At 50.8% G+C, this 27,871-nt stretch overlaps 11 protein-coding genes across 11 annotated transcripts, besides 6 other annotated features; 6 read left to right on the top strand and 5 right to left on the bottom strand.

Annotated features, from left to right (window-relative positions):
- Positions 1 to 279: 279 nt before the first annotated feature.
- On the top strand, positions 280 to 2,646 carry erb1 (ribosome biogenesis protein ERB1; the record flags this gene model as incomplete). Its single annotated transcript, XM_001269335.1, has 1 exon — positions 280 to 2,646. The coding sequence occupies one exon, from the start codon at positions 280 to 282 to the stop codon at positions 2,644 to 2,646; it is 2,367 nt and encodes a 788-aa protein (XP_001269336.1).
- A 332-nt stretch (positions 2,647 to 2,978) lies between these two features.
- Positions 2,979 to 5,358, bottom strand: ACLA_026260 (putative AAA family ATPase/60S ribosome export protein Rix7; the record flags this gene model as incomplete). The annotated part of the gene is made up of 3 exons (XM_001269334.1): positions 2,979 to 4,892; positions 4,973 to 5,221; positions 5,305 to 5,358. The coding sequence occupies 3 exons, from the start codon at positions 5,356 to 5,358 to the stop codon at positions 2,979 to 2,981; spliced, it is 2,217 nt and encodes a 738-aa protein (XP_001269335.1).
- Positions 5,359 to 5,751: 393 nt separating this feature from the next.
- Positions 5,752 to 6,612, top strand: ACLA_026250 (ESCRT-III subunit protein VPS20; the record flags this gene model as incomplete). The annotated part of the gene is made up of 3 exons (XM_001269333.1): positions 5,752 to 5,795; positions 5,964 to 6,327; positions 6,394 to 6,612. The coding sequence occupies 3 exons, from the start codon at positions 5,752 to 5,754 to the stop codon at positions 6,610 to 6,612; spliced, it is 627 nt and encodes a 208-aa protein (XP_001269334.1).
- Positions 6,613 to 6,890: 278 nt separating this feature from the next.
- Positions 6,891 to 7,842, bottom strand: ACLA_026240 (PITH domain-containing protein; the record flags this gene model as incomplete). The annotated part of the gene is made up of 3 exons (XM_001269332.1): positions 6,891 to 7,311; positions 7,525 to 7,636; positions 7,698 to 7,842. 3 exons carry the CDS (start codon positions 7,840 to 7,842, stop codon positions 6,891 to 6,893), a joined length of 678 nt encoding a protein of 225 aa, XP_001269333.1.
- A 497-nt stretch (positions 7,843 to 8,339) lies between these two features.
- On the bottom strand, positions 8,340 to 10,477 carry ACLA_026230 (putative ATP dependent RNA helicase; the record flags this gene model as incomplete). Its single annotated transcript, XM_001269331.1, has 3 exons — positions 8,340 to 8,471; positions 8,527 to 10,185; positions 10,250 to 10,477. 3 exons carry the CDS (start codon positions 10,475 to 10,477, stop codon positions 8,340 to 8,342), a joined length of 2,019 nt encoding a protein of 672 aa, XP_001269332.1.
- Positions 10,478 to 10,997: 520 nt separating this feature from the next.
- Positions 10,998 to 12,437, top strand: ACLA_026220 (CUE domain-containing protein; the record flags this gene model as incomplete). Its single annotated transcript, XM_001269330.1, has 4 exons — positions 10,998 to 11,018; positions 11,080 to 11,362; positions 11,423 to 11,644; positions 11,707 to 12,437. The coding sequence occupies 4 exons, from the start codon at positions 10,998 to 11,000 to the stop codon at positions 12,435 to 12,437; spliced, it is 1,257 nt and encodes a 418-aa protein (XP_001269331.1).
- A 378-nt stretch (positions 12,438 to 12,815) lies between these two features.
- ACLA_026210 (mitotic-spindle organizing protein 1) lies at positions 12,816 to 13,202 on the bottom strand (the record flags this gene model as incomplete). Its single annotated transcript, XM_001269329.1, has 3 exons — positions 12,816 to 12,878; positions 12,944 to 13,021; positions 13,128 to 13,202. The coding sequence occupies 3 exons, from the start codon at positions 13,200 to 13,202 to the stop codon at positions 12,816 to 12,818; spliced, it is 216 nt and encodes a 71-aa protein (XP_001269330.1).
- Positions 13,203 to 14,758: 1,556 nt separating this feature from the next.
- ACLA_026200 (putative transmembrane glycoprotein) lies at positions 14,759 to 17,695 on the top strand (the record flags this gene model as incomplete). The annotated part of the gene is made up of 1 exon (XM_001269328.1): positions 14,759 to 17,695. The coding sequence occupies one exon, from the start codon at positions 14,759 to 14,761 to the stop codon at positions 17,693 to 17,695; it is 2,937 nt and encodes a 978-aa protein (XP_001269329.1).
- Positions 17,696 to 19,022: 1,327 nt separating this feature from the next.
- Positions 19,023 to 19,108: a microsatellite.
- Positions 19,028 to 19,108: a microsatellite.
- A 165-nt stretch (positions 19,109 to 19,273) lies between these two features.
- Positions 19,274 to 21,377, top strand: ACLA_026190 (PP2C family serine/threonine-protein phosphatase; the record flags this gene model as incomplete). Its single annotated transcript, XM_001269327.1, has 7 exons — positions 19,274 to 19,309; positions 19,740 to 20,058; positions 20,143 to 20,216; positions 20,277 to 20,361; positions 20,431 to 20,637; positions 20,708 to 20,974; positions 21,034 to 21,377. The coding sequence occupies 7 exons, from the start codon at positions 19,274 to 19,276 to the stop codon at positions 21,375 to 21,377; spliced, it is 1,332 nt and encodes a 443-aa protein (XP_001269328.1).
- Positions 21,378 to 21,940: 563 nt separating this feature from the next.
- Positions 21,941 to 21,969: a microsatellite.
- Positions 21,942 to 21,969: a microsatellite.
- Positions 21,970 to 22,976: 1,007 nt separating this feature from the next.
- Positions 22,977 to 23,008: a microsatellite.
- A 126-nt stretch (positions 23,009 to 23,134) lies between these two features.
- Positions 23,135 to 24,807, top strand: ACLA_026180 (choline-phosphate cytidylyltransferase; the record flags this gene model as incomplete). Its single annotated transcript, XM_001269326.1, has 4 exons — positions 23,135 to 23,688; positions 23,777 to 24,127; positions 24,188 to 24,605; positions 24,667 to 24,807. The coding sequence occupies 4 exons, from the start codon at positions 23,135 to 23,137 to the stop codon at positions 24,805 to 24,807; spliced, it is 1,464 nt and encodes a 487-aa protein (XP_001269327.1).
- Positions 24,808 to 26,065: 1,258 nt separating this feature from the next.
- On the bottom strand, positions 26,066 to 27,499 carry ACLA_026170 (DMT family transporter; the record flags this gene model as incomplete). Its single annotated transcript, XM_001269325.1, has 2 exons — positions 26,066 to 27,064; positions 27,158 to 27,499. The coding sequence occupies 2 exons, from the start codon at positions 27,497 to 27,499 to the stop codon at positions 26,066 to 26,068; spliced, it is 1,341 nt and encodes a 446-aa protein (XP_001269326.1).
- Positions 27,500 to 27,623: 124 nt separating this feature from the next.
- Positions 27,624 to 27,657: a microsatellite.
- Between the last annotated feature and the right edge of the window lie 214 nt (positions 27,658 to 27,871).

Here is a 27,871-nt window from a genome sequence, read left to right as displayed (position 1 = left end):
TAATGATATCACCAGGAGATGGATCTAATTGAGCTAGACAATGACAATCATAACATCAAGCAATACACAAGAGTTCATGGGTGGTCATATAAGAATATTGATTGATAGAGAAATGGTGGGGATCGATAAGATGAGGCAATGGAAGCGGTGTGTCACGTGGGCGGTCAGCTCCAATCTCGGATAAAGTAAAAATAGAGAAGAAAAAAAAAAGAGGTCGGAAGCAAATAGCAGAGCATCGAAAGTTGTTCAGTTGGAAGGACACCGCACTGCTTCGCCAAGATGAATGCTTCCAAAGCTTCAAAGAAGCGCAAGGCGGTTACCCGCGATGTCGAAGAGGAAGCAGGTGTTTTCTCTGGGGATGAGTTGAACGCAGACAATCTCGATGGCGCGCTTTCGGACAACGCAAACGATCTGTCGAGCGATGAAGATGACAGTGATTCGGAGATCGAATTAGTCGACGAGTTCAGTGAAGATGATGAGGACGATGAGGAACTTGATAGTGACGAAATTCCGTCGGATGGAGAAGATGCAGTCAAGAAGAAGTCTGTCACCACGACCGATAAATCTGGTGAAATAGCGGAGGATGCTGAAAGTTCCAGCGAGGAAGAAGAATTGGACTTCCGCATTGAAAAGGATGCGAACGGGAATGATCGATTCATCTACGACGAGATCAACCCGGATGATAACTCAGAATATTCTGATGTTGAGGAAAATTCGAACACCATCGGCGATATCCCTTTGTCCTTCTACGATCAGTATCCCCACATTGGATACGATATCAACGGAAAGAAGATCTTGCGTCCGGCGAAGGGCGAGGCTCTGGATGCACTTCTCGACAGCATTGAGATCCCCAAGGGTTGGACGGGTCTAACTGACCCTTCCACCGGCAAGCCTTTAGAGCTGAGCCAGGATGAGTTGGAGCTGCTGCGCAAAGTGCAAATGAACGAGATTCCCGAAGAAGGCTACAATCCATATGAACCTACGGTTGAATGGTTCACTAGTCAGCAGGAGATTATGCCTTTGAGTGCAGCGCCGGAACCCAAACGACGGTTTGTTCCTTCGAAGCACGAAGCGAAGCGGGTCATGAAGATCGTAAAGGCCATTCGAGAGGGCCGGATCTTGCCATTTAAGCCCCCAACCGAGGAGGATAAGGAGGAGGACAATGTCATCAACTATGACCTCTGGGCCGACGAAGCTGAACGACCGGATCATATCATGCATATTCCCGCGCCGAAACTCCCGCCTCCTGGTTATGAGGAGAGTTACCACCCGCCCCCTGAGTATCTGCCCGATAAGAAGGAACGGAAGGCCTGGGAGGAAGCTGATCCCGAGGACCGGGAGCAGGAGTTCCTTCCTAACGATTTCGGTTCTCTCCGCAGGGTTCCTGGTTACGAAAATTTTGTCAAGGAGAAATTCGAACGTTGCCTTGATCTCTACCTGGCCCCTAGAGTTCGCAGAAGCAAGTTGAACATCGACCCCGAAAGTCTCCTGCCTAAACTTCCGAGCCCAGAAGAATTGAAACCGTTCCCCACCGCCTGTGCTACTGTGTTTAGAGGTCATAAGGGCCGCGTTCGCTCTCTGGCTGTCGACCCATCTGGCCTTTGGCTAGCTACTGCTGGTGATGACGGAACTGTCCGTGTTTGGGAGCTTCTTACGGGTCGCCAGCTGTGGAGCGTCAAGCTGAGCGAGGAAGATCCTGTCAATGTTGTCCGCTGGAGACCAGGCAAGGACGCTCTTATCCTGGCTGCTGCGGCTGGAGATGATATCTACCTTGCGGTGCCTCCCATTGTTGACCCAGAAGTTGAGAAAGCTAGTTTGGACATTCTGGACGCGGGTTGGGGACACGCTGCCTCAGTCCCTGCTCTTACCCCTGCGGAAGCCAACAAGAAGAACAATCCGCCCAAATGGATTCGTCCATCATCGTCACTCCAGGAATCTGGAGTCTGCGCCATTATTCCACTTCGCTACATCGCCAAGTCTCTTTCATGGCATCGTCGCGGTGATTACTTCGTCACTGTATGCCCTGGATCATCCACGCCGGCTTCTGTGGCCATTGCCATCCATACTCTCTCCAAGCACTTGACACAATATCCCTTCCGCCGGCGTATTAAGGGTGGTGGCTCTCCCCAGGCCGCGCACTTCCACCCCTCTAAACCGATCCTTTTCGTTGCCAACCAACGTTCCATCCGTGCATATGACCTTTCCCGCCAGCTGCTCGTGAAGATCCTGCAACCAGGTGCCCGCTGGATTTCCTCCTTCGACATCCATCCCACATCGTCCACTGCTTCGGGAGGTGACAATCTTATCGTTGGATCATACGATCGCCGTCTGTTATGGCACGATCTCGAACTGTCTCAGCGCCCTTACAAGACGCTCCGCTATCATCGCAAGGCTATCCGTGCTGTTAAATTTCACCCTGGCGGCCGCTATCCCCTGTTTGCTGATGCTAGTGACGACGGTTCCCTCCAGATCTTCCACGGTAGTGTTACGGGCGACATGCTCAGCAATGCCACCATCGTACCCCTCAAGGTCCTCAAGGGACACAAGATCACTGGCGAGCTGGGTGTCTTGGATATCGATTGGCATCCCAGAGAACCATGGTGTGTCAGTGCAGGCGCGGATGGAACTTGCCGGCTGTGGATGTAATTACAAGTCGACTTCGAAGCGTATATCATTGTTTTTATCAGCTGTGAAATTACTCCTACATATCTCCATGAGAGGCGTTTTGGTGTGCATAGTTAGTTTGAATAGGTATATCCAGGTTATAAAAAGTTTCTGTCTTCATTATCTTCCTTCTGTTCTCATCAAGATCCATGCCTGGACGTAGGACGGCCTTAATCTCCCCCAGCTCCACCGATGTCGGTGAGTGGATATAGAGAAGCGCCTCACGAAGATACGTATTTGTTTTGAATCATAATCATCCCATACGTCTATAGTACTTTTGCAAAATCTGTACACGTTCCAGCGCCAATCAAAGTCTATATCACACCACCGCTCCAATCTCTCCTGAGTTTTTCGTACTTCTTCAAATCGGTAACACTAGGCCGAATGAAAGCCTTAGCAGCCACGAAATCCTCAAACTTGATTGCATCGCGACGTTTGATAGCAGAGTAACCAGCCCGGCGGAGCAAACTTCCCAGATCGGCACCGCTGAACCCTTCGCACTCCTCGGCAAGTCTTCTGAGATCTTCGTTGAACTCGATGGGAAGCTTGCGCACCAGAGTCTGCAAGATGTCCGCGCGCTCCAAGGGGCTGGGCAGGTTGACGAAGAGAAGCGTCTCAAGCCGCCCGGGGCGAAGCATAGCGGGATCGATGATATCGGGTCTGTTCGTGGCGGCAATCACAAAGATGCCTTGGCGACTGCTGCCGAGACCGTCGAGTTCAGTGAGGAGGGTGTTCACGACACGAGCGGAAGCCTCGGAGAGGGTATCGTCTCGGCGGGGAACCAGGGCGTCGAGTTCGTCGAAGAATATCACGCAAGGAACTGACGAGCGAGCACGAACAAACACTTGCCGTACGGCACGCTCAGATTCACCAACGAACTTGTTGAGCAGTTCGGGGCCCTTGACGCTGATGAAGTTGGCGCGCGACTCGTTGGCCACAGCCTTGGCCAGCAGCGTCTTACCGCAACCGGGGGGGCCCCAGAGCAGAACACCGGTGGGCGCTGTAATACCCACACTTGCGTACAGGTCGGGATTCTTGATCGGTTCCACGATCGCCGTAGAAAGCTCGTCGCGAATACCTCCCAGAGCACCAATGTCTGCCCATGTAGTGTCTGGAATGGTTGCGAAGCCTTCACGCTTGGACGAGGGCTGGATCTTGGGAAGAGCAGTAAAGAAGTCGGCATTAGAAACCAAGACCACCTGGGTCTCGTCGCCAGCCGGCATCTCCTTAGCGTGCACAATTAATCGTCGTAACTCTTTAACCTTGGGGCTAAGACCATCATCATCTGGTGTCTCGATATCCATCTCTTCCCCACTGTTCGATTTGAGCAGTTCTAAGTACCGTTTGATGGCGGCAGAGCCCGCTGTGGAGACCAGATCGTTGAGATCAGCACCAACAAAGCCCGGTGTCCGTTTGGCCAGAGTCTTGAAGTCCAGATCATCGGCGAGGCGCATTTTCCGCGTAAGCGCACGGAGAATCTGCTCTCTGACTGGCTCTGACGGAACAGTCATGTTGATTTCTTTGTCGAATCGACCTCCTCGGCGTAGCGCTGCGTCTAAGCTGTCGGGGCGGTTTGTAGCTGCCAGGACGATGACGGGTTTGCCATCAGTCTTATCCAATGCCAGGTCGTCCATGCAGGTCAAGAGCTGTGCAACAATCCGCTTTTCCATCTCTCTCTGTGCGCTCTCTCGCTTGGGAGTGATGGCGTCGATCTCGTCGATAAAAATGAGACAGGGAGCAATTCGCTTGGCTTCTTCGAAATGCTCTCGTAAAGCCTTCTCGGACTCTCCAGACATTCCTGATACTATAGATGGAGCAGATATGGGAATGAACGGGATGCCAAGCTCAGCTGCGAAAGCATTGGCAATCATAGTTTTACCACAACCCGGCGGGCCATGCAGTAGCACACCGCGCGGAGGTTGGACATTCGACGACATGTAGACTTGCGGGCGGGTCATGGGCAGAATGAGGAGGTCTCCCAGCTCCTGAACCACATCATCCAAGCCACCCAGGTCCGCAAGACTAACATGCGTTGGAGGGGATCGATCGACCGCACTGTCGGCCTTGCGACGCTTGGATGAGCCAGAATCTCCTCCAAGTCGTCTCTTGCTAGATGTTGGTGCAGGTGTAGCATTTTCGACACTATTGGATTCAGGAGCCTTTTGTGTTTTCGAGGCTGTGGTGGTGTTCCACATCCCGACAAGGCTCCGGTTGAGGCTGTTGGAATCCTGCTCTCGTCAGTACCTCTGCACCATCACGACGTTGGCAGGCGCCTTCGGGCGCCAGGACGAGTTTATATACCGCATACCGGAACTGGCTGCGCTTGCTCCTCCAGGCCTTCAAAGTCCCCGTTCACCGAATCTTCCTCATCCTCTCCAAGCACATCGGTCTTGACCACCTCCACAACACGTTCAATGCTGTCCTCCAGTATCCGCTTCGGTTTCCGGTTCAAGCTGGAATTCGACCGCTTGATGGTGTCGTAAATCGTAGATACCGAAAGACGAACCTTCTCACCCTCCGGCTGGTCGTCAATGATCTTGCGCACGATTTGATAGACCTGAGAGCAAAAAAAAAGAACAAAATCAATTTAGATCCTTGCTGAGAGCAATTGCAATGGCAGTAAGTGGATTTGCCTCTAACCTCTCGATCCAGGCCTTGTCTCAGACTCGGCCTACCCCCGCGGGACTGACGCATCTTCTCCAAGCGCGAGTTCCGCAGCGCGCAAGCATAAACTTATTTCGAATTGAAGATATTGGCAACCAGATACGGAAATCCACCGATTTTCTATAATTTTGAGATGTCGGAGAAATAGATTTGCCGCTGCTTTAAAAAAGACATAATACGAGGGGGAACCGAACAAGCCCCGCTTATCCTGATAGGCACAGCTCCGATAGCGAAAAATACTGTATGAGTGGGAATTCTTTTACCGTACATGGTAAAGTTGCAAAAGAGCATGAACAAGCTTGCTAGAATCACGTCATTTTCCGGTATGGCTGAATTTCTGGGGTAACTTTTACTTATCGCCGGCTTTATCTACAGTGGATGCCTCCTCCAAAGGGGATTTGAAACTGGCAGTATGCCCTGACCATGGGAAACACAAGCAGTTCTCATAAGATATCTGCTCAGGATCGGTAAGCGCCTCCTCTGTCTTGTTTGTACCCTTCCAAAGCGTGTCCTTTGGCCCAAGAGTCGTCTGCGAATGGCTGCATGTGACACCAACCCTGATACCCGTCTCCCATTGTGATGTGTAGCACTACCGTCGGGAGAGCAATCACTAATTGGACTTTCCATCAATCAAGGGCTATACTAGATCTGAAAAACCAACGTGACAAACTTCGACAGTATCAGAAGCGTATCACCGTCCTCACGGACCGCGAAACTGCCATTGCCAAGGAATGCCTTGCACGCGATGACCGCAGGCGCGCCCTCCTGGCACTTCGCCGCAAGAAATATCAGGAATCACTGTTGACCAAGACGGATTCGCAGTTGGAGCAGTTGGAGCAGCTGACCAGCCAAGTTGAGTTCTCGCTGGTCCAGAAAGATGTTCTCTTTGGCCTGCAGCAGGGAACCAAGGTGCTACAAGCCATCAATAAGGAGATGGGCGGTATTGAAGCAGTAGAGAAACTTATGGGGGAAACAGAGGAAGCCAGGGCTTACCAAGAAGTAAGTTATTACCACCGACATTATACTAGATAGCTATACTCCCATGCTAATTGTGCGATGATACAGGAGATCAGCCAAATGCTTGCAGGCCAGTTGTCAAATCAGGATGAAGACGAGGTTGAGGACGAGCTAGAAAGGCTACAACAAGAAACACAGGCTATCAATCTCCCCAAAGTCCCCACAGCACCCCCATTGGTGGTGGAAGGCGAAGAGGAGGTCGATATGGAGGAAGCAGAAAGAACAAGGGCCAGGGCGAAAACGCGTGCCGCAATACCCGCCTCCTGATATACCCGTATCGTGCTCTTCTAGGGAAAGTCACCAGCTGCTCAGACATTTAAGCCGCATTTGGGCGCTGGTAGTTCCCTCTTACTCCGATTACTTCAGTTCTCTCTTTGAAGACAGCAGTATCTGGGGTATAGCTTGCTCTTGTAGAACAGCTGGGGCATAACCAGGCATTAAATTCATTCAGGGTCATGTACATAGTAGCGCCAATCAACGCCATCAGAATATGCGAGAGTTTGAAACAAACTACACGGAGCCGTTTCCATCTTCAAGCTTCGAAACTACTGGCCAGGCATGATTCTCCCTCCTACACCGGTAACACCGGGGATGGCAACATGGTCGCTGGGATTTGCAGCAGCCTCATAGAGAAAGCTAACCGGCTCACGGTTCAAAGCCAAAAACTGACCCTTGAAACCAATATATCCAACTTTCGTGACATCCTCTTCCCCTCCACTCCAATTATCTTCGATGAACAGAGTGATGGAGGTGGTGGCGTTCCAGTGAGCCCGGTTTAGCGGTAGCTCGAAGACATCCGACCCTGCAACTGGCTGTGGGATCTCAATTGTTTGTGTGGGAGTAAGGTCGGAAGCAGTTGAGAAATCTACGTCGTTCCTGTTCTTGAAAAGTTTCAGGGTTCTCGGGGCGGACGGCGTGGGTGCTGTGTAAAGGAGAAGAGAGTGCACTTTGGCTTGTCCCGTGAACCTATAGATTTCAAAGATATTAGCGGTCAGTCTATAAATTTTCGTGGTGAGAATCTCTGATCTATCTAGATGGTGCGCCAGTTGAGCTCCGATAAGATTGAGGGGGGGCAACAATAATCAGCGGGGTAACGCAAAACAATACAAGAAAGCCATATAGAAGTGGACAGCGAAGGGGGAAAAAAGGAAGAAAGAAAGAAATGAAGAGGATACATACGGGATGTACATGAGCAACTGTTCATCAGCGTCACTCTCAAGTTCAGGTTCATCATTCAGTCTCTCAGCCCATGTTTTCTGCACGATAGCAGCTCCGGCCTTGGGGGTTGCCTCTGAACAATTTGAATCAATAACCACATTGGTAAGAGCATGACGAAGGGGAGCTAATCGCACCATTCAGAGTGGTTATATCATCAAAAGCAATTTGTGAGTAGAGGAGGGACTGGAGAGCAGGGGTGATGTCGTTCGAATGGTCGTGGCCGTCCTCTCCATGACAGTGGCCGCCATGATCATGGTGGTGATGATCGTGTCCTGGCATTTTCCGTACAGAAGAACGGTCTATAGCAAGGGCTGAAAGCACGTTTTGTTACTTGAAAGACAATATGTAGTTGGGTGCAACTGTTGATGAAGAGTACGACTACTTGCAAGAAACGCGGACCTTTCGTCGTTCCGAAGCCAAACACTGACGTTGTTGAATGCCTTGAATCTCGGGCATCTCGAGAGCCCTCCTCACTTTCTGACTTGCGCGAAGAATTCTCCAATCCCACACCAACCCTTCCATGCTCGACCTACCTGGTTGACTGTTGATATGGCATAATCTAGGATCTTCTTGTGCGGTGTTGGGCAAGAAGTGATTTCCTGCATCACCAGAGAGATACGCGGTTCCCTTAATGTATTCCGTCCGTCCTGCAGGGTTAACCTGAGCATGTGGCTGGCCAAGCATTGTATGGCAGATATGCTCTTGCAAGTTGTAGCTGACTTTGCTCAAATTTGAATTTTCAGGTGTCTTGCTCAACCTCCCAAACCAGGACGTACTCAGTGAACCTTGTAGAAGTCTGGAGCATATTCGAGCAGGTAACTCTTCTCAATCTTGGTTATGTCACGAATGTATGTTTTGTCGCCTGTTTGCAAAATCTCGTGAAAGATCACCCAGTCTGCTTTTCGATTCTAAAAAACAATTAGCCACTCAAAATGGGACATCATGATGATGATGAGCACGTACAAACATGAGTGAACTTGGATGGGCGTGCAAAGTGAGCCCTCCGCTGACCGTTTTGAAGGTTCCGTCTGGCTGCATTTTTGCAGCATGCGCAAAGTATCCTGTGGTGAGGCATCTCTGGATTTTTTCGGCCGGTTTAGCTAAGTCGGTAGATCCAGAACGACTGAACAGGGTCTCATCTGCTTGGATTCCAAAACGCTCAAGGTAGCGTTTTAGCTGAGCTCGAATGCTAACCGCTCGCTGCATCGACCGGTAGTTCAGGAGGTTATCCCGGCACCACTTGGAGTCTTTCTTTCCTTTCGTGACGAACGCTTGGTAAACATTTAAATACGTCAAATGATCACCCTCTTCCACGGCAAACTTCCTGCGGTTACTCTCAGCCGACTTTTTGTCACCATCGTGCTGTACCCATATAGATCCCTGAAGACTAATCATAGATGCGATGGAAAGAATTTCACTCAAGCAGCCAAACGATTGTGCGGCAAGCAGGACTTTTGCCATCATGGGATCTACCGCTAGTTCTGCCATGCGCATTCCGAGTGGTTTTGTAAGTTTGGCATAGTCATCAACAGCCCCAAGTGAGTATAGGAGCTCAAAGGCACGGATCACCAAGTTCGCAGGAGGCGGCGTCAAGAAATCAAATCTGACAATGTTATCAATGCCCAAGGCCTTGAGCTGCATAATCACCGGTGCCAGGTTTGACCGCTGGATTTCTGGAACGGTAGCATCTGGAAGTTGCTCCAAAGCTTGCTGGGTACAGAGACGGAAGCACTTGCCGGGCTTTGTTCTTCCGGCTCGGCCTGCTCTTTGAGTAGCAGCTGCCTTGGAGATCGGGACTGCAGTCAATGTCTCAATGCCTGTGCTCGGATTGTAAGCTCTAAGCTTGGCATATCCGCAATCAACAACGTATACAATGCCATTGATTGTGACGGAAGCTTCAGCAATGTTGGTTGATACAATAACCTTTCGCGTATTCTCAGGTGCCGGTTCAAAGACGTACATCTGCTGTTCTGTTGTGAGACCGGCATAAAGAGGGAGCGGTAGCAGAGAGGGTGCCTTGGGATGGAGTGTAGCAGCGCGCTCCGAGATCAGTTGAATTGTGGTCTCAATCTCCTCCCGACCAGTCAAGAACACAAGGATGTCACCCTCTGCTTCTTGCAAATGTATATCAAACACAGTTTTGACGGCTCGTTCAAGGTAGTCCTCTGCCGGATTTTCGAGATACAGAATGTCGACGGGATACATTCGCCCCTCAAGACTAATGATCTTGCCAATGCTCCCGCCCAAATCATCTGGGTTTCCCTCGCCATTGAAGTGATCACCAGTGAAGAACCTCAAAAAGTCTTCAGCCTGCAAAGTTGCACTACTGACCACGATTCGTAGTTCGGGGCGCCTTTTCATGATTTTCTTGAGAATCCCAAGCAGGATATCGGTACTAAGCGATCTTTCATGTGCCTCATCGACCATGATTACTGAATACCGAGAAAGAAGAGGGTCTACAAGAGCCTCTCTTAGCAACATGCCATCTGTCAAGAATTTAATCCTTGTAGAGGATGATGTCACATCTTCGAAGCGAATTGAATAACCCACATCTTCCCCCAATTTGCAGCGCATCTCTTCCGCCACTCTAGCTGCAACAGTGGTAGCAGCCACCCGACGAGGCTGTAACCCGCTTAGCATCAGCTGATAACGTGATGGGGACAGAGTGAAGAAGCTTGGGGTTTACCTGAGTCACAGCGATAGCCTTTCCATCTGCACACCATCCCGCTTGGTCAAGATATTGTGGCAGCTGCGTTGTTTTTCCACTGCCGGTTTGTCCGACAACAATTGTGACGGGGTAATTCTCGACGAGATAAAGCAAGCTCTGCCGATGCCTTGCGATGGGCAGTAATGAAGCTGGTTTATACAAAGCTGGTATAAAAGCCGAAGAGAGGTCTAGTTCTGAGGCCATCATGCATACAGTGGGAGCGCTGACTACCAGACACTTTGAAAGTGCTGCAGATTCAACAGAGTAGCAAACTGTAGCTTAAAGTTGAATCCGAACACGCCTGAGACATTCTGAGAAAATGGATGTAGATGTTCCAATCCACCAAATCGCTCTCAGATAATCAAATCCATGCTTCAGGAGAAAAAGGGCTGTAAATCCTGCTCTTCTATCACAACCGGGAGAGATTTGGGCGTTTTTGACTTGATATAGTAGAAAATGCTTACATAACACAGAGCTGCGACTATCACGTGTCATAAACGTCACTGTGCAATTTGGCCCAATCACAGACTGCTGCTATCGAGAGCTCAGCCTTCCAATAATAGTGTAATACCTCAGAACGATGACCCTGAATTACTTTCTGCCTACAGATACCTTGACATATTGATTCTCTGGCTCTTCCTCGCGGTGCCTCTACAGTAGCTGATCTTCATCGTCTCTTTCAAGTTCTTGTTATCCACCTCCTGAAATTCCGGAATACTTCACCGCGATGTCAGACGAGGACAAGATGGTAAGTTGCCCTATACCTCATATGGTTGCGCAACCCGAGATGGTAACTGATTTCGTCTCAGACCCCCGGCAAATCGCTCGCTGGTCCCCTTAGTCCTAAACCAGAGTCGCCGACCACTGCGCGCCCCTTGGATTTCGACGATGAGCCTCAGGAGACCGGCGTGACGAGTGCTCCCGCCCAACAGACCGAGGCTGCCCCGCCAAAGCCACCCCGGCCGCTCAGCCCGCAACAACAGGCACAGAACACTTTGAAAGAAGCATTTCCGACAATCGAAGCGTCTGTGATCAAGGCAGTCTTAGTGGCTAGCAACTGGGAGGTGGAACGGGCGTTCCATGCTCTTCTCGGTAGGCGTGGGAACTGAATTTATCACATCCGAGTCACTAATTGACAACATCTTTCTGTAGGTATGACGGACCCCACCGCTCAACAAGAAGAAGTAGCGCCACCAAGGCCTCCCCGGCCGTCTGCGACACAAAAGCAGCTGGAACAGGACGAGCTTTATGCGCGCCAACTCGCGGAACACTATAACCGCCGTGCGCCGCAACCCCGCTGGGATGAATCCCGACATGACGGGGCAGCTAGGAGAAGTAATGAGTCCGAGGAACGGGAATATAGTTTCTTTGATGGTATGCGATCTTGACAAGGTTTTGGTTGGTCCTCGAACGGTGCTGATGTCTTATCGGTCTAGACGATCTTCCCGTGATTCGCGAGAACCTCCGCAAAGGGTTCCTGGAGACTCAATCTAAGGTCAACTCCTGGGTACAGAACCTCAAAAAGCGTATTGATGGCGAAGACCTGGAGGAAGAAAGCTCTTCTGGCCGTGGCTATGGTGAAACTCAGGGTTACAATCGGCCAAGACGGAGTGGAGATATGGGCCGTCGCAGTGGTGATCGTGAACGCTACGATGCGGACCCTCAATTATTGAGCGATGATTTCTCTGCGCTTGAGCTTAGAGATTCCGAAGGTTGGCATGCTCCATTGAACGACTCTCGCTACAACACATGGTTGACTCCTGTTCCTGCAGTGCCCCCACCCCAGCCTCCAAGAAGGCCACTTGCCAACGCCAACCTGTATAAACCCGCGTCCCCGTCGCCTGACAGACGTAGGGTATCGTTCCAAGAGGGACCACCTGCAGAGATAGGTAATCTCTATGACGCTTCGGAGCCAGCTAGACGGACGTCCGCCATGGGAAGCAAGTCAAACAAATGGCAGCCATTGTCCACGGTTGAGCCTTCGCCCGTCGCGGATCATGATCCATTCAGCTTGGGCGATAGCGAAGATGAAAGGGAGACAAAGGCCAAGGATCAGAACACCGCGGATGAGAACGATCGGACCAAACAGGCTACAGCAGAAGCAATGGCCGGAGAACTTGATTCTGCGAAGAATGGCGACAAGACACAAACTGGTGGGAAATCATAGGAGCTGAGGGGTACTCTGGCGCGTACGTCGTTGGTATCCTCCTGGCATTCGGACTAACTTCCATGGTTGTTCTTGTCTTTTCTTTCTCGTCGGTTTTGTTCGTGTTTATACCAATTCTGTGATACCAGAGGCTGCCATGATGAAGGCATGGGAGATGAAATCATTGAAGCTTGTCCAAGTTCAGTATGGAGATAGGATTCAGTAGAGGTGATTTTATTCGTAGAGGGGTATCGTTATACCTGCACAAAGGCAGAAAAGGCAGTACAAAAAGCAGATCAGCGCCACCCAGAACCCTATGTCAACTCGACAAGTACCCAGCCGTGTGATGGAGTGCTCCCGGTAGTAATCATCACGGCAGCAGCCTCACTTCAGGAGCCACTATTCAGGCAGAACATGCCGAGATGTTGGTGCAGTCTCTTTCCTTAGGTCAGCAATCACTGCCTAATACAAGTAGCACAGAATCAGCATCCAGTCCCTGCCTCTCAGCGTGACACATTGAAACTCACTGCTAGGGCGTCTGGATTGACTCCATTCTCTATGAGAGAGACACAGAGGGATAGCTCGGTTCGGTCCAAATTCGTGTTCTAGAACAGATTCAAGTATCAGTTACCTAACGTCCTGACGCTCGGCCGAAGTCATTACTTGGATGAAGACCTCTAAGCCGGACGAGAGAATGGAGGAAGCACGTACCAAAAGTGTTGAGATCTCGTGAAGAATGTCAATAACTTCACGGGCGGCCTGACGTTTGTCCTCAGCTTGAGGCATTGCTACTAGGGTCTGGTTTGCGATGAACAATGCAATATAGCTGTAGATTAACCTACTGGCCTTATCAACCTCCGAGAAAGAAAAAAAAAATTAAAATTAAAAAGATTGGTTAGATAGAGACTCGATGCTGGCGATGAAATTATTCTTGTATCCAACCACTGTCTGGAAATGGAGTTGTTGTTGTTCTGCACTCGCGGTTGCTGATGGCTTTGGTTCTGATTGGCTCCGCAGCCTTGTTCTTCATGGGAAGTCTTTCTCCTGCTCCCAAACTCCCCAAAAGAACCCAATCCTCTGCTTATTTCAATCTTCATTTTTGACTGTGGAGCCGTTGTAGCTTAACGGCTTGGTATTTTCATACTGTGTCCCATCAGACATCAGAAAAGGAAGCGGAGTCCGTATCTTAAAACATCGAGGAATTCGTGTTTCATCTCCTTAAACAGCCTTGAATGAAGATCCTGGGCAGTGCTCAGGGGAATTCAAGAACCAGGATGCCTTTCATTCCATCTTTCAGACATGAACGGGTTGCGCACAATCCAAGCGTTCGATATTGTTGCTCGGACTTCATGGGCTGAAATGAAGACTTCCTCAACGCATGAGGCTGTCCGCTTCGGTTGAGGTTCATCGAAGAAGACAGGAAGCCAATATGAAAGTCTCATTATGCGATCAATACAGTTTCCAACATACCACATTGATGGCTGATTGTTTACACCGTCCACATTTGGGCAAAAAGAGTAACTTTGCCGCACAAAATTTGTGCCGTAGAGGCCCAGCGCCGACGCCTTGTTGTTGGGATCGAACTTCTGAAACTATATCCGGTGTTGACTGCCAATATATTCATTCAGCTATGGGTGGAGAAATCCGGGCACCCGTCAGAAATAGTACATCAGCACTGGATTTAAAGGACAGGAGAGATTTCCTCCGATTACTACGCGCTAGAATGGAGGAGATCGAATCCTTGACTCCTGAGCCTTGAACGCGGGTGAATTTGCCCTGTCCCTGTGTCCTCCACCGACAACACTTCACCCTTCAGACTCTCTGTCTTTGCAGTTTGTAGCTCACAAAGACCTCCCCTGAGCTCAATTCCGGCCGGGCTCCGCAGGGCTTAGCCATTCATCGAGAACCCCTGAACTCTTCAAGGGGGGTAATGCTGAGACTCCTGGTTCGCGTTTGTGCCTTCGCTGCCGCTAAATGTATACCATCCCTTGCAGAACTATGCATTTCACAACGTGAACTCTACACTACCGCGCGGAATTCGAACCATCCCACCACTCTCATACTTGCGTGACGTCAAAAATACTCAGGCATGTGTTCCTTGAAAGGGTTGCGGGTTTCGCGTCCCTCCTTTGTCGGATGGCTGGCCCTGCGGCGCGGTCATCTTGAAGAAGGGCAGCCCTACTGTACCCTTTGGCAATCGTCACTTTCGATCAATTTCACACCTTTCATTCTTTTCTTCGAGTCGAAACCTCCGTCTCCGAATGACCTGACGGGCAAAGCAAGCGGGCTCTCTTACTGTGCCCCCCCAGAATCGGATCGTAAAGCCTTAACAAGAAGACGCTATGGCATTCATTTGGGTGGTCATCCTCTCGCTGCTTCTCGCTGTCGACGCAAGCCTAGTCGCGAACTACCCGGTGAATGCACAGCTGCCGCCTGTTGCAAGGGTATCACAGCCTTTTCGCTTTACCTATTCACAAGGAACATTCGGTGGTGTCGATGCGAATACAAAATATTCGCTGAAGAGTGCTCCTCCATGGCTTCAGCTAGATAGTGCAAGTCGGACCTTATCTGGTACCCCTCGAAGTCAGGATACTGGTCCGAACAAATTCGAGCTTGTCGCCTCTAATGGGCCGGAGTCAGTCGGCATGCAGGTCACTTTCATTGTAACATCGGAGGATGGGCCAGAACCGGGGAAACCATTGCTACCACAACTCGAAGCAATCGGAGCCACATCAGCACCTTCGACGATTTTTGTACATTCTGGTGATTCATTTGTGATGTCCTTTAGCCCCGATACATTTTCAAACACCCGCGCATCGACCTTCTACTATGGCACCTCTCCCGAAAATGCTCCTCTGCCGTCCTGGATTCGGTTCGACCAGTCGAATCTCGAGTTCTCTGGCACTACTCCCAACACCGGGCCCCAGACTTTCAAATTCAATCTTGTCGCTTCAGATATCGCCGGCTTTAGTGCAGCTACCATGAGCTTCGAGATGACTGTCAGTCCGCACATTCTTTCATTCAACCAAAGCGCCCAAACTCTGTTCCTCCCTAAAGGACAGCGGTTCAGTAGCCCCCACTTCCGTGACATCTTGACCCTAGATGGAAGACAGCCAGGAAGTGCTGAAGTGGCTTCCATCGAGGCCGACTCTCCGAAGTGGTCGACATTCGAAAAGGATACTATTTCACTCAGTGGAACTCCACCAGCAGATGCAGTCAACGAGAATGTAACGATTTCCGTGACAGATACTTATGGAGATGTTGCTCGAATGATCGTCACTCTACAGTACTCGCATTTCTTCACAGGCCGCATGACCGAGTGCAATGCAGTGGTGGGCGATGACTTCACGTTGGTCTTCAACAACTCTATCCTAATAGATGACTCTGTCCAACTGGAAGTGGATTTGGGTCGGCAATTGCCATGGTTGCGATACAACCCTGACAATAAGACGCTCTACGGGCGAGTCCCCTTGGATACTCGCATCGGGAGTTTCCCTATCACATTGACCGCCCGCAAAGAGGCTGCCAAAGACAGCGAACAGTTCACTATCAATGTGCGAGCAGATCATCTGGGCGAGAGGACCGCAAACTCTGCAGACTCGGACCAGAGTGGTGGGGGAATTCACGGCAAGAAAGCTGGGATAATCGCAATCTCGGTGATCATCCCTTTTGTGTTTGTAACGAGCCTCTTTCTTCTCTTCTGTTGTTGGAGACACAAACGGAGAGCAGGAGCTTCCGCGCACGAAGAAGGGGGCGCGCCAAACGAGAAAGACCCTGGCCTCCCTCCTCCGAATCTCCCACAGTGCCAACCATATGAACACACTACAGCCGGTGACGTGCCGATTATATTCAGGAGCCCGTCGCCATCATCCAAGCCACCCAAGTTGGAATTGAGGTCATTGTGGAGCGGAAACTCATCGGGAAACGATAAACAACCTTACGCGCTTGATTCGGAAGATAAGGAGAACGCCCTACCGCATTCAACAATTGAATGGGATTTCGCTCCACTGACGCGCGATGGACCCCAAGAAGAGAAACGGGTAAATGATGCTGTTGCACAAAGCAAACGTCTCTCGTTACAAAGCAGTCCCTCGTTGAGTCGCCGAGCAACAGCGAATTCTAGAAAGCGGGAGCCTCTCAAAAGCATTCAGCCAAGACGGTCGCTGAAGCGGAACTCCGTAGCTTCATCCCGCTCCAGGCGATATTCGCGGCGATCGAGTGGTATCTCATCCGTTGCTTCGGGATTACCGGTTAGGCTCAGTGGCGCAGGGCACGGGGCCGGCGGATTTGGACCCCCAGGGCATGGAATGGTCCGCATTTCGTGGCAGAACACGCATGTGTCATTTCAGAGCGATGAGAGCAGCGTTGGAAATCTAGCTCCGCTATTTCTTCGGCCTCCTCCCCGCGGAAGAAACAGCGTAGAATTCCGAGGGTTGGACTACCCCAAACAGGTCAGCGTACGCGCAGTGGAGCCTGATAGCCCAAATCTCTCAGAGTCCGATTCCCTGGAGGCGTTTGTTCATTATCGAGCAAAGAGCAGAAATTCTTCCAATCCCCTGTTCTCGGGACAGTTTAATCGCCGGACATCTTCTGGTCTGCGCGCCCTGGAACGGGCCCGCAGTACCGCTAGTCGCGCCGATACCGTGTCGAGTTCCGTATACAACGATGGCTATCGGCAATCTTACATTCGAGAACGCCCGGGCTCAACGGCGATGTCAGCAATATCTGCCTCGGTCTACACGGACGACAACCGAAACTCCGCTTTCATGTCAAACTTGGGTCAAGATTCGCTCAGCAGTCGATATCGCGCCCCGCTGGCCAAAAAGCAAAGCCAATCGAGCCTTGCACAGAACTATTCCAAGATCATTGCACCCCTCCCGCGGTGCTTCAGCGAGACAAGCTTGAGTAGTGCTCGACGGCACGGAGCTGGAGACCTGACTGGGGGTTCAGACGATTCACCAGACGTTTACGAAGATCATCAGGGAAATCAGCGTCTGTGGTATCGGGGCAATCCCTATCTACAAGGAGAGTCTGGCACACGCAGGTGTTCACTGCGGAAAAGTCCTTCAACCCTGTCAGTCCCGGTTGAAGGTACAGCACGGCGGGTGAGCCTGGTGCGATTCGCGGAGATGGACAATGATGGCGATGGCGATGTGGTTATGAAGGAAGCGGATGACCAACGATGGAGGCCGCGCCAGCCTCTCAGCACAGAACACCGCGGGAATTGTTTGCCGCGAGAGGTTACAGGGAGCGTAAAAAGTGACATTGCATTTGTGTAGCAGGACGGTCTGAGGGAGGGTGGTTATTCCTGCTCTTGCTTGTATTCTTTCTTCGGGAATTCTGTGCTATAGCAGTTGTTTGGGAGGCTGTTCTGATTTATTAGATACCTGGTCATCAGGAACCGAGCTTCGCAGCATATGAAGAGCGTGAAATTTACTTCTTATTGTCTCTTCCTGACTCAATCTTCGCCCCGAGTGCGTATCGAGACGAAACACGTGACCCCATCTGACTCTAAATCATGATGGTGTTAGCAATAATACAAGCCACAGTTGACAAACACGGAAATATCCTCCATCTCCATCTCCATAAAATCCTGGTATGTATGTTCCTTGACGCAAGACTGACTCTAGGAGATATCCCAACAACCCTGAATAGCAGCCTCCATGAACAAAGAAAACCTGGAAGCTGACGGACTTGTAGCCTGCTGTTGCCTGAGCTAAAAGGGTATGTATGTGGCCCCATAGTATGTGGCTGTTGTGGGATCAGCTGATAGACACAATTTGATTAGCAGCATCCTCTACTCCGTAGAGTCTAGATATCTAATTTTCCCCCGGCCTGAGTGCGTTACTGTCGATGTAGAAGTCTAAAATCGGGAGGTCATTTGGTGCAGATACGCGATTATGTCCAGTACAGCTGAAGTGAGAAAAAAAATTTTTTTTTTCGTCTGCCAGCTTGCTTGGTTTCTGATTAGGGTGTGAGGGGACACCTGACCTCCTACTGCTTGTGCTTCTTCTACCAGGGGTTCGAGCGTCCCTTTGAGGATGTATCCAGGGACTGCCTCGGGATCAACAGCAAGGCAAGGGCTTGTATGCCGTAGATTGTATAATATGGAGTATTAAAGGGTGGTGAACTATCCATCCATTTTGTAATCTATCAATACGGGAGCAGTCCTAGTAGGATAGTACCTCGACGTCACTCCTCCTTTGGTTCTGAGCTGACTGCAATCAGAACTAATAGTTAATAATAGGTAGACATACCAAACCAGGCTTCTATCCTAGGCTTCCATAGCTTGGATATATGGAGGAGGACTTGGCCACGGTGTATCTCTATTCTTCCATTCATTCTTTAGACATCTTGATACTGCATTATTACCTTTTACCTTCATCACCACTGTCATCATTGATTGATTATCTTCCCCACCACTATCCCACTATCTAAGATACCTTACCTGACCCTTTTACCTACCTGACCTGAGCTCGTCACTTTCTTCCAAAAAATACCTGTCCTTGAATTCAAATTCAAAAGAGAATCAAATAAAATACTGTCCCCAATTAAATTACACGCACCGCCGCTGTGTTCTGCCCTTTACCGGCTTACCCTCTCAGACTCCCTCTCTCTCTTCTCTCTCTCTCTCTCTCTCTCTCTCTCTCTCTCTCTCTCTCTCTCTCTCTTCCTTTCTCCCTCTCCTCTCTTCCCCCTCAATCCAATCCCAAGTCTATTCCTACGCCGAGCTTTCCCTGTTCCCCCCCTACCAAATTTCTTCTTCTTCTTCTGTGGTCGTGCTCCTTTGGCCACAATTCTCTCAACTTCTGATATCCTTACAATCTGAATTGTCGATCTAATCTAGATTATACATCATGGGTCAGACCCTATCAGAGCCTGTGGTTGAGAAGGTGAGTGCTCTTGTGTCGCTTTTTCCCTCTTGTTTCTGGTTTACCCCCCCCACATTGCTGCCGTTGTTACGCAATTTCAGTCGCCTCTGCTCTCTCAATGTCCGCAGCTCGCTTATCCAGCAAAATTCGTGCCTGCGCAGCAGCATATTTGCTTTGAACTTTTTTTTTTTTTTTCTTTTAAATCATTTTCTGTATCTGTCGTGTTTTGTTGCCTCGGGCTTATATGCCCCTCCCTCTCTCTCTCGTTTTACACATTTTTTTTCTGCAGCACATCTGGAAGCGGTTCGGTTTGATCCCAAACTGTGGGGTTCTCACGAGGAAAAGCCGAATCCTGCAAGCGTCTTCGTTTTGGGCGACCTGTCACAATTGCCCCATGCAAACATTACCCCTCCAAACATTTGCTGACTGGTCGATCGTGCGATCTCGATAGGCCTCCTCCGAGGGTCAAGATGAGTGCTGTATCTATGGTGTGTCCGCCATGCAGGGCTGGCGAATCAGCATGGAGGACGCCCATGCTACTATCCTAGACCTCCAGGCGCAATCCGCCGGAAACTCCGACAAAACTACAGATCCTGATAAACGCTTGGCGTTTTTTGGTGTATACGACGGGCATGGAGGAGATAAAGTGGCGTTGTTCGCCGGAGACAATGTGCACAGGATCGTCGCAAAGCAGGACGCCTTCGCGAAAGGTGATATCGAACAAGCCTTGAAGGATGGCTTCCTGGCCACCGACCGGGCTATTCTGGAAGGTTTGTCAACGTTGCTCGAGACCTTGCCCGGGTCTCCCTATACAATCCAGCCTTTTTCCCCCCCCATGAAGCTGACTCGTCTAGATCCGAAATACGAGGAGGAGGTCTCCGGTTGCACAGCTGCCGTCAGTATCATCTCGAGGCATAAGATCTGGGTCGTATGTATTGCTCATATCCATTTGTTTTGCAGAGTAACAAATAGGGTTAACTGGGTCTAGGCAAACGCGGGTGATTCGCGCTCGGTATTGGGTATCAAGGGCCGCGCAAAGCCTCTCTCTTTCGATCACAAGCCACAGAATGAAGGTCCGTGGCTTTTGCCGAGTCTCTCATACTAGAGTATGCAAGTTCTAATTTTCGATATCATGACTACAGGCGAGAAAGCCCGTATCAGCGCCGCTGGTGGTTTCGTTGACTTTGGCCGAGTCAACGGTAATTTGGCTCTTTCTCGAGCCATTGGTGATTTCGAATTTAAGAAGAGCCCCGAGCTCTCGCCGGAACAGCAAATCGTTACAGCTTATCCTGATGTCACGATCCACGAAGTGACTGACGATGATGAGTTCCTTGTCATTGCCTGTGACGGTGCGTATTTAGTCCCCCCACCCAGGCAGGCATGGGTTTATGTAGCAGATACTAACCGAGTTCATTATAGGTATTTGGGATTGCCAATCCTCCCAGTCCGTGGTCGAGTTTGTCCGGAGAGGAATCGCTGCGAAGCAGGAGCTGTATCGGATCTGTGAGAACATGATGGACAACTGCCTCGCTTCGAACAGCGAGACCGGGGGCGTTGGCTGCGATAACATGACTATGATCATCATCGGTCTTCTGAACGGCAAGTCTAAGGAGGAATGGTACAACAAGATTGCGGAGCGGGTAGCAAACGGCGATGGCCCTTGCGCTCCGCCTGAGTATGGCAAGTGTTTCGCGAGTCTCCCAATTTGCAACGACTAGGTACTGACTGAGATTGTGGTTGTGCAGCTGAATTCCGCGGCCCGGGTATTCGCAACCAATTCGAAGAAAACCCCGATAACTATGATCTTGAACCCGACCGCTCCCGCGGCTTCAGTGTCCGTTCCGGCCGTATCATTCTCCTAGGTGACGGCACCGAACTAATTCCCGAACAGAACGACGAGGAGCTTTTCGACCAGACGGAAGAAAACCGGGGTGTGACGAACCATCTGCAGCACGAAACGCCCGAGTCGGGCCGAAGCGATCGTGAAGGAACCCCCGCCCCCCAGACGTCGAATTCAACCGCCGCGAAGACAGACGAGACTTCCACTACGAACAACGAGTCGACCGCAGAGAAACCCGCGTCCTCGTAGTGAAGATGAACTAGCTATCTATTCTTCCTCTCTGCTCTTCTCTCTGCCAACGGCTACCATGCGCGTCTGTGTGTGCGTGCGCGCGCGCGCGTTTGTGTGCAATTCTCTGATCCGCCCGTCTCCTTCCCCCTCCCGTCTCTCTGCCCCCCCCCCTTCTTCTCTTTCTGACTATCTCTTTCTCGCGCGCGCGCAATGTCTCCTTATACGACTTCCCAGGCCCATTTCTTTTTTTTTTTTTTCATTAGTGCCAATCGACAATAGTGAATAAGGGCGGGAACGCGAGGTTGCCATTTTACTCTCTCGCGAGCCACCTTGAGTGACTTTGATATGATGTGGGAGGAAAGCATGGGGGCTCGCCTGAGGGATTGGAAGTTGATTCGCATTTTCTCCCACTATGTCTGTGTTCTGTTCCAGGCCGCGAGCGGCAGATCTCACGAGAGTACGTCTGTTTTATGCTTTTTACAACGACGCAAGATACCGCACAAAACGCCCACTATTGATGAATCTTGATATCTCTACCTATTACTTCGGTTATGCCTTTCATGCCAATTTTCTTAACCTCCTTTTTTTTTTTTTTTTTTTTTTTTTTTTTCCCTGCTTTTACCTCCTTCGCAATGACTTGTCTTTATTCTCAGCATCACCGTGTTCTTCCCATCATGATAAATCGCTGTTGTCACCCTGTCGCTCGCTCGCTTCTTCTAGCCTTGGAACTTGTGGGCCGGGTGAAAGCTTCAAACGAGAATTGGTTGGCGTTTGTAAGGCTGGAGAAAGGGCAGAGAGACGATTCTGATTTTTGCACACATCTCGGCGTACCTGGAGTGTCAATTTACAGCATGAAGGTCGTTCTATTCTGGTTGGGAGAGGATCTATGGCAATGCATGGAACTGTGATGGATGCCAGCTATCCTTTCTCCCACTTCTGCCATCGTATTTATAGAAAGTCGACCAACTTACCGCTGATCATGTGTTTGGGGGGGGCGAACGGGGAAGTAGTCACCGATCAAGACGGAGGAGTGAGGACAGGCATCAAGACGATCAAGTGGATGTTGTTGTGTAGTGTCGGATAGTTAGGTCAAGACAATCAGGCCTCGATAAAGCCAATGAATACAGGCAGTTCGAAGAGACAATACTATAGGTACCTAAGGATGGGCTGGCTCACTTGAATTCTTTGCCAGTACTCCTCAGGTCAAAATCATATGGTCAATCCCCAGACAATAATAACATACCGTATCAGTGTAATAACAGTGACAGTACCCTTCAGATTCATGCCCGATTTTCCAGGCATCAGCTGCACCTCAGCTGACATTTGTGTTTCCTTTCTTGGTCACCTTTTTTTTTCTGGTTGTATCACAAAATAGAGAGTCTGTTGGTTGGTTGAGCAATTAAAGAAAACTCTCGATAACAATTCAGAGAATGGATGTTTCGACATTCGATTGACTTCGTTGCAAACTCGCAATACTCTCTGTAGTCTGTACTAGCAGCGAACCTGCTCGGCCGGGATTCTCTCCCGCTAATCTTCCGCCTTGTGCTCGGTCTTCATGCTCTCTCTCTCTCTCCTTTTAACAAACAGATTCTCTCACACCGTCATCCCTCCTCTATCTTCTTTTCTTTTCTTTTCCTTTTTTTTTTTTTTAACTCTTTCTCCCCTTCCACCCTTGTTTTGTGTGGTTGATTTCAGTCTCTGATGATTGATCTTGGATACCTTTTCAATCGAACTTGACCGACAGAAGTAGAGCAGTGCTCCTCAGTCCCACCACCATGTCTTCCCCGTCGTCCACTTCGGCCAAACGCAAACGCAGCGCCTCCCAACACCTCCCAGCTAGCGTCGCCAAAACATCCACCGCCGATCTCTTGCAGCCCTCCTCGCGCGACGCGTCCGGCGAGGAAGGAGACGACTCCACCGATCCCTTCACCCCCGCGGTCAGCAAACACAAGAAACACAGTGCAGTCGACGTGACTTCTGCCGGTGGGCACGTCCCGCCCTCGAAACGGGCGCGCAAGTCGTCCACCGGCGAGGACCACGCCCCGGCTCTCAACGGCGCCGCCAGTGCATCAGACAACATCAACAAGGAGGATCCTGGCGAGCCGTCCGAGACCACTGTCGCGAGCAGTGATATCGAGAATGAGGCCAAGGGTCGGCCCGGGTTGCAGATCAAGACGGGCGGCGTCGGTGCGCCCTCGCGCCAGGAGCTGATGAAGCCGCCCGAGAAGGCTGGCTTGCAGGATCCCGTTGGGTATCGGACCAACGCGCCTCCCACCGGACGGCCGGTCCGGGTGTATGCGGATGGTGTCTTTGATTTGTTCCACGTTGGGTATGTTTCCTTCCCCCCTTCCCTTTTCTGGCCAGGATTGTGGGTTGTACGGTAACTAATCGGTGGGGGCGGATTGCTCTCTTGACAGTCACATGCGACAGCTCGAACAGGCCAAAAAGGCGTTCCCTGAAGTGTACCTCATCGTTGGCGTGACCGGAGACGACGAAACTCACAAGCGCAAGGGTCTCACAGTGTTGAGTGGCCGGGAACGTGCAGAGAGTGTCCGTCATTGCAAATGGGTGGACGAGGTGATCCCCGACTGTCCCTGGATCGTGACCCCGGAGTTCATCGACCAGCACAAGATCGATTACGTCGCCCACGACGATTTACCCTACGGGGCCGACGAAGGGGATGATATCTATGCACCGATCAAGGCCCAAGGCAAGTTCCTGGTGACGCAGAGAACAGAAGGCGTCAGCACAACGGGCATCATTACCAGGTTCGTCTCGGGTTTTTCTTGTATCTTCCTTGGGTGCAGACATTAACCGCCGTCATGCAGGATCGTCCGTGACTACGACCAGTACATCTCTCGCCAGTTCCAGCGAGGTGCTTCGAGACAGGAATTGAACGTGTCGTGGATCAAGAAAAACGAATTGGAGATCAAGCGACACGTGACAGAGCTCCGGGACAACATCCGCAATAATTGGACTGCTACGGGTCAGGAATTGGGTCGAGAGTTGCGACAATTCTGGCAGAACAGCCGGCCTGGCAGCCCAGCCCCGAGCGCGAGGAATAGCATGGACTTTGGCAGTGGGCGTGGTGGCAGCGGTTTGACCAGTCCTACTGGGGGACCGAAATCACATGTGTCACGGCTCGAAGCATTGGGCCGTCCAGACAGTCCGGTGGTCCCTAATGGACGAAGCGAGGATTTTGCGACGGGCTACAGTCTCGGGTTGATTGGTGGTGTGAGAGCATGGGTTCGTGATGAGCATCCCCCCCGTTCTTCCAGTAATTCGGCCAATCTAACTGTTGTGGCAGATGATGCGTAGCCGACGTTCGCTCATGGAGAGTCGGCCTCAGTCGCCTACCACTAGCGAAGACGAGCAGGAGCCCGAGTTGGAACCCACCAACGGCCATATGAGTCCAGGAAAAACAGAATCTTTGCGTGCAAGAGCATAAGCATTTGCCTCAAGACTGTTTACTCCACACAAACTGTCTTTGTCATGGGTCCGATGTCTTGCTAGAGCACGGGCTATGAAGATGGATACAAAACGCGATGCACGGGCTCAACCGGTAAGAAAAAGAAAAAAAAAGGAAAAAAAAAAAGAAACCAAAACAAGAAAAACAAAAATACCAAAAAGGAAGATAAATAGGACCAGATTTATTCTCTTTTCAACCCTCGCGACCAAAAGATATTCGTTATCCTTCCCCGGTGCAACAATGGGTTGGGCAGGAGGACAGGCAGAACTGAGGGATGGACCTTGCAACCCTCATCATTTCTTTCTTTTCGCCATTTGCGGCCGTTGCGAGTGATCACTTTATTCCAGATGGGATGGAAATGGGGGGGTTTTTTTTTGGCACAAGGGAATTAACAAGGTTATAATGTAATCTGACTTCAATTTCATGCTGTCGTTCAGATCAGGTCAGATCGGGACTTGTTTCTTTTTTTTCTTTTGAGAATCTGGTGTCTATAATTGATATTGTGTAGATAGGTAGTTAGATCATTCATTGTTTGATATCCTTTTGGGTGTACTCCGGAGTGCAGTCAGTCTATATGTACTTACTTGTATTAGAGTCCAGTCGTATTCGACGCAGAAGAGGCATGGTAGGACCATCAACTGGGTAATAATGTAATGGGGATATCATTGTCATTGTTATATCCAGGCTGCTTCGGCGTGCTTGACCCGTCTTCTTTCTGAGGTAGAAGTACTATAAAGTAAGTACACAGTAACAAGCAGCCCGGGAATTGTTGGTGTTCCATCCGGGGAAGTCAGAGAACAGCTGTTGATTGGCTAGAAGGGAAGACACTGTCACCCTATGACGTTCAAGAACAGGAAAAAGTGACAAATCAGAGTGAGCCTAGTGGGACAAGCCGCATCACGCCTTTCCCAAAAGGGCTAGTGCTGCTATTGGATGGCGGAAGTGGAGCCAGTTTTGTGGAGCCTCAACCTACTCCGTACTACGCGAGATGACTAAGCCGGGGTTGTGAAGACTGGAGACCGAAGTCTCGATTTCTATCAAAGTGACACCTTTTACATTATAGCTGATGCCCCCTGGATGGTGAGCTATACATGCATTCTCCTCTCCATTCCTCCCATACTGTACTCCAGATCGCTCGCTCCACATCCTGCGTGAGACCGTCGAACTTAACACCAGGCAAATGGACGGTGTGCAAAATGCGAGCGCTCCCCGCCCTGTTGGCTGGCTCATTAGCAAATCATGCAGCCTCCTCGCCCCTCGCTGCGTTCTCCTCGGCTACCGGTGCAGCGACATCGCTCTTCCTGCTGGACTGTCCATCCCGCACCAGCGCAACATACAATGCACTCCCCACAATCAGTGCAGAACCCAACCAGCTCATCGGAGAAAGCGTGTTCCCCCAGACGGTCTTGTCATAAAACAACGCAAACAGCATCTGCGTGTAGATCATGGATGTAGCACGGGAGCCCGAAGAGGACTTGGCCGGCTTATCATCACCACCAGAAGAGACACCATTGGTGTCGGCCAAACCGGGCGTCTTGCGCTGTCGCGGGGGCGGAGGCACGTATGCCAACCCGGTGGTCAGCAAGAACTGCAGCAAGAACCCACAGATCCCAAGTCCCGCGATCAAGGCCCACTCGAATCCCGATTCAGGCAACTTGAACGGCACCGAGGGCACCAGCAGCATCGCCAGGAAGGACACGATTGTCGTGAACAGCGAGAAATACGTCACGGAGACCAGGGCATGGCAGCGCTGTCCGATGATCCGGATCGCCGTATACGCACATGCCGCGCCCACGACGCCCATGAGTAAGGCACAGATGGCCAGGACGTGGTGGAATTCGTCGGCCGCGCCCGGCTTGCGGGACTCCAACGCTCCGGCGTCCGGAGGCGCGCCGGAGGAAGGGGTGGCGGCGGAAAAGGGCCGTGCGATGAGCACGACGCCAACCAGCGAGATCAGACCGGCCAGCTGCTGTTTGCGGGTGAAGGTCTCGTTGGGGAGGAAAAGTGAGCAAGCGTAGCAGGTGAGGATCGGGGCCAGAAACGTCAGGACGGTGGCCTCGGACAGAGGCAGATACTGGACGCCGTAGTAGATACCGTAGACGCCAAAGAAGCCGCCCATGGCACGGAAGATCAACAATCCCAGCACGGGCCGTGTTCCAAAGGGATGGCGGACCCCCTTATACCACATGTAGAGATAGCTTGCCACGACCGTGACTGACATGCGGGCAAAGAGGACCTACGAAAGGGGGAGGGGAGGGGGGTCAGTTTTGGACTGGGACAGAAACATATCTAGCTAGCAAGCAATGAGGGAATCAAATCAAACCCCTACCTGAAACGGATCCAATCCGCCTTGAAGCTCCAGAATCTGCGTCATGACATTCATCGAAGCTCCAAAAAACTGCGCCATCATCACCAGGATCATGCCCTTGCTCTGCAGCCAGATCTCTTTCGCGTTGTCGCCGACAACCCGCACCCACGAGGGCTGCGAACCCTCCTTGCCCTCCAAGCCGCCGCCATCTATCGGGGCCGATGAGGACGGCGCAGAACCCAGCAACGGTCGACGCACTTCATCGTCGTAGTCGTCCCGATTCTGCGACAACCGAGGCACAGGAACACTGGAGTCCTGGCTCGAAGACTGAAGGGTATTGTATTGGCGCTGAGGGGAAGCCATCATTCCATGCGATTTTTCAATTTTTTCAATCTTAAGTACCTAGGAGACGGAAAGAAAAAGAAAGATTCGTAAGGAAGAAGCATGGAAAATCTCATCTATCATTCAATCATCAGGCATAAGGGGGTTTTTTTTTTTTCTTTCTTTCTTTCTTTTTTTTTCTGTATGAACCGTCAGCTGAGAGAAGCGATGCAGTGCCGCATCAGACTAACAGAGTACAGACAGTCTCAGTCTCTGCTTTGCAATATTTTTTTTTTTTGCACTGGTTCTGTCTAGTGGCCCGTTCTATTGGCCCGGCGGACGATGTCGGTGGATGATCGGATCGGCCTAAGACTAAGGGGACCACTTGGTGATACTCGATGAGCCTACGTAGTA

The sequence above is a fragment of the Aspergillus clavatus genome, genomic scaffold (assembly GCF_000002715.2).
Source record: "Aspergillus clavatus NRRL 1 1099423829805 genomic scaffold, whole genome shotgun sequence".
NCBI lineage: Eukaryota > Fungi > Ascomycota > Eurotiomycetes > Eurotiales > Aspergillaceae > Aspergillus > Aspergillus clavatus.
This window is presented reverse-complemented; position numbering and strand designations above follow the sequence as displayed.